General features: G+C 44.4%; 1 protein-coding gene across 1 annotated transcript in view; it reads right to left on the reverse strand.

Annotated features, from left to right (window-relative positions):
• Positions 1-6110: 6110 nt before the first annotated feature.
• Positions 6111-14064, reverse strand: part of LOC123986334 (fibroblast growth factor 12-like) — a 21472-nt gene continuing 13518 nt past the window's right edge. Inside the window, exons 4-5 of the mRNA XM_046074540.1 lie at positions 8559-8757; positions 6111-6437 (exon numbers count right to left, since the gene is read on the reverse strand). Of these exons, the coding sequence (XP_045930496.1) occupies positions 6283-6437; positions 8559-8757 (354 nt within the window). The 3' untranslated portion in view covers positions 6111-6282. The remainder of the gene's footprint in view (positions 6438-8558; positions 8758-14064) is intronic.

Raw genomic sequence — 14064 nt, forward strand, 5'->3', positions numbered from 1 at the left:
GGAAGACTTTCTCAGAGGCAGTACGGTGGATTGTGATTGGTTCATTCCTTTCCCTCCATCAGTCCATTCCTCCATTTGCAACCAACACAATACAAAAATGTATTCTATCCTAAAAAAGAAAAAAATCAGCCAATAAGATTCAGCCTCTATAACCCCGCCCACCTCTCTGAGTGACTTTCAACTTAAGTTAAAAATGGCAGCGTGTTTAAAGCGGCGCATGCAAAAGCTGATTATTTTTCTCCACATGCAAAAATGTTTTTATTCACACCCCGCCCACCTTCACACAGGCTTACATGTTGTATTATCGAAGTTTCCTGCGTCGGCTGATGGGAGGTGACCGAGTTTCCCAAAAATAATCTCTGCATGAACTGAATCTCATTCATCAGACTAATAACACGTCTGCAGTCAGACCTCATATTAATCTTTAAAACGCTTGAATAGTTTCCTGCTTCAGTGTTTGGCAGGAAGTCGTTTTCTTTTTGAGTTTCTTTTAAACTGTTTGCAGTAAATTCCAGTTTCAACATTTGGCCTTAAACAGTTGTTGGGATCCCTGATGCAAAATGAATCTTAGTTTATAAATCTTTCTTTTAATTCCCATTTGCTCACAACTGTATGTCTGATTTAGACACGGACAGGTCATTTCAACTGTGAAGAACCCAAAGAGTCCAGAACGGCGTCGACCGGAGTTTAACTCCTCTGAAAACCGAAACAACGTCACGTTTGCAAGAACTCTGCCATGATTGTTAGATGACAAATGTAAAATTTATATATATAAAAATGTTTCCAGAGAAAACAGCCGTTTCTGTAAAGAGATCTTCAAACCAGACTACGATCAATAACAACCTTTCACAGATTTGTAAAACCTGGAATTTAAAATCTGCGCAAAGGAAAAACGACTCGGGTTGGGTATCAAGAACCGGTTTCAAGTTGGAACCATTACCAAACTTCCAAGACCCGTGGACTCGTTAAGACCCGTGCGTTTGGATCCTGCTCCTCGGTTCCTGACTTCCTGCAGTGAGCATTTTACCGTCCATCAAAGTGTCTCTGATCTGCCAGCAGCCGCTACGCCGACCTAACGTCTCCTCACGTGTTCCGTCAACAAAGCGTGAAGAAGAGGGTCCTTCTGGTTCCGGTCCTGGACCGTGGCGGACCGCAGCAAACGCTCCAAAGTTTGACTCAGCTTCACTAACAAACTGCAGCAGCTGCAGTCAGGAGGTTCGGTGCGAGAGAGGAAGCGGCTCCGACGTGACGAAGCGTTTCCTTCAACACGGCGTGAATCTGAAGGAACGCGTGTTCAACGTGTCGCGCTCTCCCAGATCCAGCTAACGCTAACAGCAGCGACGCCTCAGGTACAAAACACAGGTGAGCCAACGTTCACTTTTTATACTGAAGGGGAACCGACGATGGCTACAGGCGAGACGAGTACCAGAGACGCCCCCTCTAGGACAGAGACTCCTCTCACTTTAGAGACATGAAGGGGACGAGGAGGAAGGAGATCTGTGGTGAAGGAACCAGAGCAGAGAGCCCATAAGAACCGGATTCGATGAAATTTAAACGATACCCAACCCTAAAAAATGGCGGCACACATGCTTCTCTCGTCATCATCAGCTCTATAAAATGTTTTAAACACATTATTTTCTCCTGTTGAGGAAAGCGAAGGCAGTGACAGGAGGTCGTTGTTATAGCTCCGTGTGAAAGATGGGTTCTACTTGTGGATCTTTGTAAACCCGGAAATGGTGGCGATGCTTTTGGGAAACCCGGTCGGTAACTTCTGAGACGAGTAAAGGGTTCGAGTAAGAAGACGAAGAAGATGAAGGAAAGTAGTGACGGTTGGAGAGGGCAGTGCAGCGACTCGGTCTGAACGTCACTCTCTGGAACCAGAATTAATCGTGAGCGTGTTATTTTTGTTTCCACGCTCGTCTGTTTCCTGTTTCAGCGCAGTCAGTGCAAGTGGATTTCTGTGGCGGTGAAGTGACTGATGAAGGATTTAGAAAACAATCAGCAGAGATGTTGAAGTGATTTCAGGTGTGACGATCGTGGCGTTCAGACGAGGTCGGAGGAAAACAGCGTACAGTTGTCAGGGCAGTGCTTTTCGTCTAAACGAAGCAGGGCAGTGTTAAATCTGTTAGCAAAACCCTCCCATCAGCCGACACCTGAACACAACACTAGACCAGGGACTGCGTAACACTTTATCTTCAAAACTCCCTGAAATGTTTCAGTCAGATGTGGCGGACGTGTTGACTGACGGCCAAAACCTAAAACTAAAAACTAATTTGGAACAGAGGCCAATAATCAATAATTTAAAAAAGGATTATTAAACCCAGATCATGGCAGCCTAAGCAAGGAAAACATCTGATTCATGGGGAGATATGTTTGTCTTTGTGAGCCCAGGCGCCTTCCCAAAAACCATTAATTACTAATAATCAGCTGCGACGTGCCGCTGCTGCCCAAAGCTGGAGACACTGCTGGAAAGCTGATTGGGGGAGCCTGACATCATCAGGTTGCCTCTGATTGGCTCATGAGGTGAACAAGCCGTGTTGTTTCACAAAGTTTAAAACCACCACGCCCCTTTTTTAAAACGTGCACCAATCAGAGCTCAGCGTGGCCCGACCGCTGAGCCGAAAACCAAACATACAGTCGTGCTCAGAACAGTGTGAACGTCTGAGGCTCTTGAATACATGCTGTGTCGTTCGAACACGCCTGGACGGGACAGGTCCCTCAGTTCAGTCCTGTTCAGACCGGATCAGGGTTACACAACACAGCTGTTAGTATAAATCATTCAACACCCCCAACCCCCGGACGGCTGCGGGGGTTTCGGCACGCTTTTGGAAAATATATCATTAAATATTTCTGCCTGCATCTTCTCAACAACGAGAAATACAAGAGCTTTTGATCCGATGGGACCCTGAACGCAGCACGAACATCTGCGCCATCCTTCTTGCTTCATGTTCCTGCTCGTCACTATCACTTTTCAGACTGAGCTGCTTCCTTCCAGGGTTCAGCCCGACCTCACAGAGCAACCCGTTCTCATCGCAGGCCGTCACGCATGGACGCTTTGTCAAGACCCTTTAGCGTCCTTTATGCACACGTAGCGCTCCGCAGTCAAGTAAAATCCGTGTATGGTTTGTTCTTGGATTATTTCGTTTCAAAACCAAAACGGCAAAAACGGTAAACAAAAAAACAGACATTGGTTTTTAAAACAAGACTGAGAAATACAGATTTAGATATTTAATGTGCCCGAGTGTACCTGATCTTTATTTTCTTCGTGAGATGGAAGAATTTAGAAAGAGCCCCCAGCTGCAGGTACACATGCCCCCCAAAACAGGAGCATCGAACTTCATCCGGTGTAAAACCAAAATCTGTGACCTATCAGATTCTGTGACTACACCCAAACGACGATGTTTTCCTAACCATAACAAAGTACTTTTAATACCTAAACCCAACCAAACTGCAACCGCTTCACATCGTCAACTAAGCCTCTGGCGCTTAACTTCCCATTTGGGTCACAGAATCTGATTGGTCACACATTTTGGTGTCACAGCGGTTCCACTGATCAACACAACCCTACAGGGCGAGGGAGGGGAGGTCACGGGAGCGGCCTGGTGCGCTGCGGCGGGTCGGCGATCGTCGCCTCTGGTTGGATGAAGCCCGACGCAGGGCACAGCTGTAAAGAGGCGCACGGGTACAGCAGCCAGTTAGTTTGAAAACCAGCAGGGATACAACAGCAGCCACAGACAGAACAAAACGCAGCGACTTTCCGTTTTGGTTTTAAAACAGAAAAAACAAAAAACTACTTGTTTTGTTGTTTTCTCCGATTTGGTTTTGACATGAAATAATCAAAGAACGAACCGTACACGGATTAAGTAAGCAAGCATGAATGTCCGGTTAGACGTTCAAAATAAAACTAGTGGTCGATGATATGAAATGTGAAAGATCAAGTAAGTAAGTTTCATAACATCACTATTCAGTCCCTCCAGGTTTTCACGATGTCGCGATCGCAACTATGAGCACAAATTCAACAAATCCCGGTGACTTTTGACCTCTCATCGCCGTTTCCTGCCAAACGTTGTCACATGTCAGCAAACTCACTTCCTTGTTCAGAAGACGCAGCAGACGTGTGCGACGCCAACGTCTCCCATTTACCTACAACAATAACAGCAAAGGGCACCGTGAAGACCAGGATCCAGATCTTCGTCACCAAAGCGGGGAAACTGTTCTGCAGAGCGTGCAGCGTCGTGGTCGAACATAAAGGAGATCGTCTCCTGACAAACGCTTTGAGAGAGAACGTCAGAAACACACGGAGGACGTCAGACGAGACGCTGAGGCTGCTGCGTCCCGCTCAGCTGCAGGACAGATTCAAGGTCAGCTGGTTTAAATACGCAGGGTCAGGCCCGCCGAGTCCTGGAGGGACTGTTTAATCACATCTACTTTTGCAGTTTTCACTTATTCCCAGAATTTCATTGTAATTCTTTTTAAAAAGCTGCTGTAAAATCAGACATTTTAGGCCACAACAATCACAAAAATGAAATCCTGGAGGGACCGACTAAAAGGAACTACTGTTGCCTTAATGTTTCACGCGGGAAACAAACTCCACTCTCCTGGGTGAAAGTTTTTTTGTCCCACCTATCCACCTCCTTACTTTCTGTTATTTGTAGTTGAAGAATGGCGCTTAAGAGCTTCCCCCGGTGTGCTGAACTATGATGCGAAAGGCTGCCGTTTGGACCAGACGCCGAACGACGTGACAAGGCGTAGCTATTTGACGCTCTGGGAATGAGAACGGGCTGAAATTGGACCGGCCTTTAATTCCTCTAAGCAAAGATAAGAAATAGGTGACAGTATGACTATTACCTGTCTATCGGGTAACACGTCAATTCCGAATCCTTTGTTTGATCCAGCCCATCTGGGCCAACGTCAAAAACACACTGCTGCTCGTTGTTTCTATAAAATGAACTCAGAGACTGACCTGTGGAGAAGCTGACCTTCCTAAGGTTGCGCAGCGCGTCCATATGGACAAAAGTTTAACGTTTATATTTGTATGCACAACCGAAGCAGCTCAGCTCGAGCGTGCAGCCAGATAACTTCTTTAAAAACCTGTGTTCTGTCAAAGCCAGTAAACGGGACAGATGTTTTCCAGTAAGTATCAGGTTGGAAGACTGAAAGCTGTCAGTGTCGGTGCATTCAAGGGCCCTCCGACATCAGAGCTCTCCCTCTTTGCTTTCTGTTTATCTCTCGGGTTTTCAACTTGGCTCTCAACTTCAACACATGAAGAAAACAGATGTTTCCTCTTTTACACCTTTAATCGTTACCTACATATTTGTTTGCACTGGGTTTTGCATCTCAGGCTGCCCTGACCATCTGATTAGTTGAGTTTGTTGTGGTTTTCTGCAGCCTAAGAACAAAGCCTGTAGACACTACTCAGGGCCGAAAGGCTCACTGCACCTGTAAATTCTCCTGTTTGATTACCATTATTACGGCGGGAACAATTAACGTGTGCTTTTCTAGATTTACATAATTGGTTTTCACAGAAATCTGTTTCTGTCTGAGAGGAAGGAAATCAATGTAAAAAGTGACGGATGGATTCGATTCTCAAACCGGAACCAGATCAGCTGACTGACCTCCTCCGGTCTGAACAGGAAGTCTCTCAGCGTTCATTTCCCTCTGAGGCTTTTTATCGGCAGTGTCTGCAACCCCCCCCCCCCCCCGAAAAATAAAAATAAAACCCAGACAGAAACGAGAAGACGAAACTGAAAAACTCTTCTCTCTGATTGGACAGAACAGCACAGAGCAGTAGAAGAAGAAGCGCGTGTCGAAAGTGCGAAAGTCTTTGCATTCATTAAGAAATGAGGGGAAGTGAAGTTTCTACATGGCTTAAAGCTTCGGAGTTCTCGGCGCTCGCTCGACACGGAAAACATTTTGTCATCGTCGTGACAGTGATGATGATTACTATGTGGCGATGAAGAGTGTGCTAGCCTCCGGGCGCCGTCTCAGCAGGGCTTTTGCATAAAATGTAAATCATCATCATCAAGCCCCCCTCGTCCGCCCCCCCACCCCCCCAACCCCGTTAGATTTCAAACATTTCAACACAAGCAAGAAGACCTCCCCCCGTTTTTTTTTTTTTAGCTTGATTTTTTCTTTGTTTTCGTTGTTGTTGCCTCGTCATCGTCGTGGCGGTTGTTTTGTCGTTGGTGTGGCTGTAGTTGCTTTTGTTGCTGAACAGAGGGAGTGTTAAAATGGGAGTTCGCCTCCTCCTCCTCCTCCTCCGCCTGTGGGGGGCGCTGCAGGCTATGATCCGTCCTGCTGTGTGCAGTCCTGCTTCTCCTCCTGGTCGCGCTCCCGGCTCCTCGCACGCTCCCCGATGTTCAGCGTCGGGCTCCGCGAGCTCGACTTCAGCAGCTTCTCCTCGAGCTCGTGCAGCGACGGCTCCTTATACATGCAGACTGCAGGGGGGAGGAGGGGGGAGAAAAACAGCACTTTAATAACCCGGGTGAGACGTCTTTGCAGCAGCCACATCAACAACTATCAACATGGAATCAGACGTAAAAATATGCATGAACATGTGTGTAGGACGGAGAGAGAAGGGAAGGGAATGGGGGAGGTAAAAGGAAGAGAGAAGGAGGTGGAGTTTGACAAAGGCAATATAATAGGAAAGGGGGAGAAATGGGAAAATTGAGATGTGGAGAGGATGAAGGAGGAGAGAAGATGGACAGAGAGGGAGGTGGCAGATATTTCTAAATGAAGATGGGGGAGAGAGGAGGAGAGAGGGGGGAGGAGACAGAGCAGCTGAAAGCAGAGACAGAGCCTCATGTTTCCTGTTAAACCTCCATCTGTGATATTAGAGCTTCACCTTGTCCTCCGTTCCAGCTGCTTCACCTTCAGCTCTTCACCTACGCAGCTCAGACCTCAAACCACGAGCTCCGGACTTCAAGTGCGACTTTTATCCACAAAAACTCCCCAATCCGACCCCCCAAAACTGTCCCCGCAGACCTTATGTTTCTCCTCACAAAGAATTCTTTAGGAATCACACGAATAGCAGTTGTTTATTAATAATCTTTGGCTTTCATTCACTGAATGTAAGCTGAAAAAGAAACGTAAACCTAAATCAGTAAATCCAGACTCTGGCGGTCGTGCAGAATCATGGTTACACCTGTATTTTGAAAAGAAAGAAATACGGTAGTCCTAATGCTGTTTTCACACTGAAAGCGAATCCAACGTTTTGCGCAGCTTGATTACACACAAGGTCAATGCAAAGATCTGGACGTCACCGACGGCTTCGGAGCTTTGTCTGGAGAGGACCAGGCAGAGCTGGAGTGAAACGCCGCTGGCTGACGGAGAGCTGCTAAAGAACGGGGAAGTGGACATGGAAGTGGACGGGGAAGTGGACGGGGAGCAGAGCTGCAGCTTTCAGACAAATAAACCCCCGTAGTCTCAGCAGCTTCCGTTCACATCCGGTTCCACCGTTGTTGTTGTTGTTAGCGTCGGAGCTCTGCTGGACTGCTACTTCATATTTATATAAAAACCGGACAAAATTGAACATTACTTGGAGAAAAGAAAGCGAGGAGGTTGAACTACCTGGTGAGTTCAGAAAATATGTGTCTGTAACTTTATTCCAGCTGTCGTTGTACTTTACTGTGAACAGTTTAGCATAGAATAGCCCTGATCGATCCAAACTCCATTCAGAAAACAAACATTTTAGTTGTTGTCCTGCTGACAGACCTGACAAAGCATGAATTCATCAGTTTGATCTATTTATTGGAATTAAATCACAGCAAAATGTTTACTTTGGGTTCATACAGCTGTAGGAGCGGGTTGTGTTTATTTGCGTTATTGCGTTATGTGTGAACACTCGGCAGTTGTCCAGCGAAAAACACCCCGTGAGGAAAGCGTAGCTAGGATTAAATTCACGTTGTATGTGAACACAGTATAAGAGGCCATCCATTCATACATTTATATTTACTCTGTTGTCCCATGATAACGTGCTAATTTAATTTGTTTTTTTGAGATCTCAAGTGATTTATGTCATTATTTTGAAATAACAAATGTTGTTTTCCGGATATACGAAACTTTGTTTCCCCCAACATAATAACATAATTAATTCAAGATCTTGAGAAAATAATAATAAGTCAGTAACATCATTGTGTCTTGTGTTGTGCTTGCTTGATGTCTGGCTGTTAGTTGGTGACTTGCTAGTTTTTGATAGTAATGTCATAACAAATGCACGTGTACAGATGTCATTATTTAGTGCAGTGGTGAATCGAAACGGTAGGGCCGCCAAATCACACAAAAAAACACATCTTACATAATGCTGCTTTGGTCTAAAAGGCCCCCATTGTTCACCAGGTCAAGACCCAGGTGATTTCTACACCTGTTCAGTCATGTGAATGACTCTGCTTTGAAGATGCGGATTTTGTCTCTTTTGATGGAGCTAGGCTAACAGGTTTCCCCTGCTTCTAGTATTTGTGCTAAGCTAGGCTAAACACATCCATCGTTGCACTGGAGATGAAGCTCTGGGCTCTGGGGAAGACTGAGAAACCGCGTGTGCACAGGTGTGTTTGCCTCACCTTCGATGGGTCGGGGGACGAAATGTGAGCAGGGTTTGGTTTTCTTCACTCGGTTTCCCTTCATGATGACCCCGTCCTTGTTGAGGCCCAGGAACCAGGCCCGGCCCGACTCGTGCTGCCGGTACAGCGTGGACGAGTAGATGACGTAGTAGTTCTCAAACACAGACTCCTTAAACTTACACTCTCCTGTGAACACATCCTGACACACACATAGACACACACAGAGCGAAGGCATGAAACAGAGGTACAGAGTACATTTACTCAAGTCCACTTTTGAGGTACTCCATTTTCTGTTACTTTATACAACACCACGTTTATTTGACTTTAGTTACTTTGCAGATTCAGATTAACAACACAGAATACAATACACAATAAGTCATAGTTATATTTAAGTAATGATTTACTATTATGGCTGCAGATAAGACGTAACAGAGTTCTTCTTCCAACACTGGATACAAGTATGGAACAAATCAATCAATGAACTTTATCTGTCAGGAACGTCGTAAACCTTTGACACCTGACCTATCATTAGAAAACTTTCACAGCTATGCAGATGATACAGAATTATACCTATCAACCTATAACGTCTCTTTTTGCTGTAAAGCACCTTGCATTGAAAGTTTGATTGATTGATATCCATGTTGTGCTACTTAAGAGAGATGTGGTTGAAGGCTCTGGAAAAAACTAGCATCAGGTTGAATCCACACAAACTGAACATTAACGGCCAAACCTCCACCCTAAACCCTGAATCCTCAAAGGCTTAGCTGACATCACCTGGTAAGTGCTTAAAAGAAACCTATTGTACTGGTTTTCCAGTCCTATATTGTAGTTCTGTGTGTCTGTATGATGATTAATGATTCAAAGTAAAAAAAAAAAATGTTTTTGTCTTATACTGGCTCTTCATGTAGGCCTTCATTTCAGCCTCTGTCTGAAACAAGCTGTAGATGCTCCTGTCTCTTTAAGGCCCCCCCTCTCAAAGCCCACTGTCTTCTGATTGGCCAAGACCTGAAACATGTTACCAGGCTGTTGTTGTCGCTGGGCAGAACAGGCAGACTGAGCGTTTCCGTGCTGTTGCTATGGGAGCAAATGACCATATATGGAACAGCGTTTCCGTCTGGCTCCGTGTGTCGATGAACGGAGCCGTTGGTAGAAAAAGCAGTTGAAAAAGTTCAGAACAGGAGGAAATCTGAGGTTTTTGCTCACAGGGATTTCTTTTAAATACTTTAACCTCATTATTTGAAGCTTTGGTCACGTTTAACATGAACATCCAACATTATAACATTACAGATAAGTCATAAAATGTGGAAAAGCATAACAGGTCTCCTTTAAGTGTCAAAGGCTGCAAGGGCCCGAAATACTTTCTTCACGGCCGAGGCGCTAGTTGCTCCTTCTATGTTTGGGTACACCGTGGGTAATTCCTTCAGGCAAAGTCTGCAGAGATGCAGTCTTACCAGAAGTCTGCGGGAAAGCCCTCACGCACCTGACGAGTTGAGAGAGGAATGGCCGGTCACATGTCGACGCTTAGTCAGACCCCTTTAATTCACCATGGATACGCTTTGGTGTCGTTTTTGTACGTGTAGGGCTCCAAGAATATATATGCAACGTCCGGTCAGACTTTCAAAAGAAAACTAGTGGTTAATGTTGTGAAAAGTTGTAATTTAGTCGGGTTTGGGCACTAACTAAAACGTAATTAGTAAATAATAACATTTAATGTTGACTGTTCGTGTCACACGGGAAACAATGGTTTCCTGGGTGAAAGTCTGGTTTTTGGCCCAATCATTCACCCCAACCACCTCTTTACTGTGACTTTTGAGTTAAACATCCCACAACTACCTTTAGCGTTCATAAACAATGCTACAGGGCGTTACAAACAGGTCTCCAATGGGGAGAACGGGTTGACTTGCCGGGAATGCTCCTCAAATTCTGAGTGCTGAGATCGGGATTCAGCCATAACCTTCACCTTGTACTGAACTGTGATAAATTGAGCTAGATGGACCTTATAAAGTGGACACTGGGTGGATTCGTCTTACAGCCTCACTGTACGTTCACTGCTCTGCACTGACACTGTGTTCATGTCTCACAGATCCATGCTGTTAACTACGGACTGTTGAGGCCAAACTTCACTCTGCTGGGACGGATTAAAGTAAATTTAGCACACTGCAGTTTCCTCCAGGTATAACAGGTGTGTGTGTGTGTGTGTGTGTGTGTGTGTGCCCTCTGGATATAACAGGTGGTCAAAGAGGAGTAAGGAGCCAATCAGAGCAGAACAAACCCACACAATGCAGAAACCTGTTCTCACAGTCAACAATCGCTTTCAAAGAGTAGAAATAAGACTGTGGTTTGTTAGATATCGGATCTCTTCAGCTGCACACCTATGTGTCCTATTTTCAAAGTTATGTTATAATTAGAGCTGCGACTGATTATTTTTATTATCAATTAATCCAAGTCCAAGGTGACGTCTCGTTTTGTCCGACCGACAGTCCAAAACTCAAAGATCCAGTTTACTGCGACAGAGAAACCTCACAATGGAGCGACAGCACCAGAGAATGTTTGACCCATAAATCACTAAATACTCATTAATGATTCTGTTGATTGACTAATTAATTCATCATTTCAACATGTGTTATCGGGTGTTGCGACAGCTCAGACTGGAGGGAAGTGACAGCTTTGGAAATTCTTGTTGGTGTTAAAGTTAAACAGACAGGTGTGGACCTACAGAACAATGTTGTTTTGCTGAATTAGGATCAAGTTTAACATTATAATACAATATATAACAATACAATCGTCTCTGCACATGTAAATATCACTTCATTTCATACCATGCACGAACCTGGCACATTGCACATATCTGTTGTTAATTGTTAATCTTTGTTGTTTTATTGTCATTTTTTTTTTTTATTGTCAATTTATATATTTATGCACACAACATCCTCTTCTGTTTCAATACGTCTGCACAACATAAACCAGAGTAATGCACATGTAAATATTTGCCACTTTGTTCTTTCTCTGCAAATGATTTTTCACTATTCTATTATTCTTATATAACTTGCATTTGTTTATTCCATATTTATATATTTCTACATCTATTTATGTCATCTGTATGTTTGTCTGCGTGTAGCACCGAATCACCAAAGCAAATTCCTTTTATTTGTAAAACACTACTTGGCAAAAAAGCTCCTTCTGATTGATCTTCTTCTGATTAAATCTAGTAATTTAGGGATCCTGCAAATTCAGTAAACATCACCGTACAATGTGAATAAAGGGCTGAGTTAATTAAAAAAGAAAAAGAGGGAAAAGAAGACAGAGGAGGAGAAAAAAAGGGGCTTCAGCGGAGGATGAAGATGACGGAGAAGTGAGGAGGGTTGTGGAAACAGAGGGAGGCGCCTGCATCAAGATGTGATAATTCAGATAAGCAGTGTTTAGACAGCGGGGCCTCCGAGCACACACCACAACTTTACTTTCAACTGACTGTGTGAAGCAGCTCCGCTCTGTGAGGAGCTTTACCTTTACATTGCCACCTAGTAAGTGTGGTGAAAGCTGTTCCTGGGCAGGGAGAAGACCGTGGTGGAGGCGTGTCCTGGTCCCGATGTGCATGTTTGTATGTGCAGTTACAGAAGCAGAGACTAGAAGTGAAAACCCGCGGAGCGGTGTGAGATGCAAAGCATCTATTTAACTTCTATTTAAGTGTCTGCTGTCCCTCAATGCTCTCTCAAAGCAACTAACGCAAAGGGGAGGGGACGTTTAAAAAAAAGACTTAATGCAACTGAGTGCAAAATTTACCTTGAAGCTCTGTGGTGATGTCTGCTGGCTGAAACACACTAAACACACACACTAGAGGATAAAGCTTAATTTATACTCCTGCGTAGGGTCTGCGTGCGTAGCTACGATATAGGCTACGCACGCAGCCAGGCATTTATACTTGTGCGTCCGTGTGTCCGTCAATATGCAATTACACCCCCAAACGCCAGTCGGCAGTAGTGCTACAGCGTCCACTGTGTTGACTTTTACCGGGTGAGCAGGCTAACTTCCGGTTTAGCCCTCCGCTAACGTGAATGGGGATAAAATTGTAAACGTGTGGCTGGTGTAGCCTTTACAAATGTTATCAACCGAATGGATCACATTCTGATAGTGAAATGAGTCATTTCGCTCGGGTTGTGATGGTCAAATATGTTGATCCACCGTGTTACGGCCGCTAGTAAATATTACTACAAAGCACGGGAACTTCCTGTCGGCACGGAGGCATTGCGAGGCTACCCAACCGACCAATCACAGAGCGTGGTCTCGACATGTAGTTACATTTTTGAGGAGGTGCACGTCAGGCTACTTTGATGCAGAAGTATAAATTGCACTTAACTGGACCGATGTTGGGTCCGATTCGCTCTCCTGGCAATCCGAGGCTAGTCGGAACAGATTATCGGCCCAAATGATCCTGGCTTTACAGAGAGAATCTGAAGGTTGCTGACTGGATCGGAAACCTACAACAGCCAAGGAGAGTAAGCTGATCTGCTCGCACTATAAAATGTATAAACCGTTTGATTCTCATCTTTTGTTTTTCTGTGGAAAACACAGCACACACAAAGTCAACAAGCTGACAACGCCAGGCTGCCTCCATGTTTGTTGCTGTCTGAAGTCACATTTGATCACTTGAAATTCTGTAAGTTCCGAAGGCCCCGGAACCGCCTCACTGAAAGATTTTCAGTTCCTGTGAGAATGTGACAATACGGCCACTGCTCGGGCTTGTGGGATATTTAGGCATTGGACTCATCACAAATTTACCTTTGTTAAATTGAAGCTTCCCGTCTGTCACAGAACCTCCAGCTTCATGATCTCTCTCTTTCTCCATCACTCCATCTCATTTCTAATGCTGTGCACACAGCGACTGAAGAATATCCTTTTAAAGATTTATGGAAGGAGCAAACATGAATTATGGATGATGGATGGACTCACTGAGGCGAAGCAGCAATACAACTGTGGCTGTACTCTGTCTGCACTGCGGCCTAATCAGGGCTGTCCTTTAATCATTACCATTATCAGATTATTAGGGCCTGAGCACGGTGCACAAGTGCAAGGAACCTATTATTTTTGCTCAGATTATTATTACTATTTTTTTTCTTGCTTATTTGTTTAAAGTGTTCGCAAACCACATGTTATTGCACTTTTGTGTATTTAGCAGTACATTTAAATTAAAAGTGCGCAATACACTACTTCAGAATTCATTATTTAATTTTGCGCATAACAACAGCAGAAAATGCGAGTAATCGCAATTAAAAGGTTTAATCGTTGCCCTGCACTATTATTGTTAATATTATATACTGTTCTAAAATGGAGCTTTTTGTTCCACAGTTTTTCTTCAGATGGGACGAACTTTATCGGTCAGATAATTTGACATTTTGATATAAATATCTTGAAATAAGATCACTGATCACACACAGTAAATGAGAAGGCCGGTGAAGAACTTTATCTTTTGGGCCGGATATTTTCAGTGTCCTTGAACAAGACAGTAAAG

The sequence above is a fragment of the Micropterus dolomieu genome, linkage group LG17 (genome assembly GCF_021292245.1).
Source record: "Micropterus dolomieu isolate WLL.071019.BEF.003 ecotype Adirondacks linkage group LG17, ASM2129224v1, whole genome shotgun sequence".
NCBI classification, from domain to species: Eukaryota; Metazoa; Chordata; class Actinopteri; order Centrarchiformes; family Centrarchidae; genus Micropterus; species Micropterus dolomieu.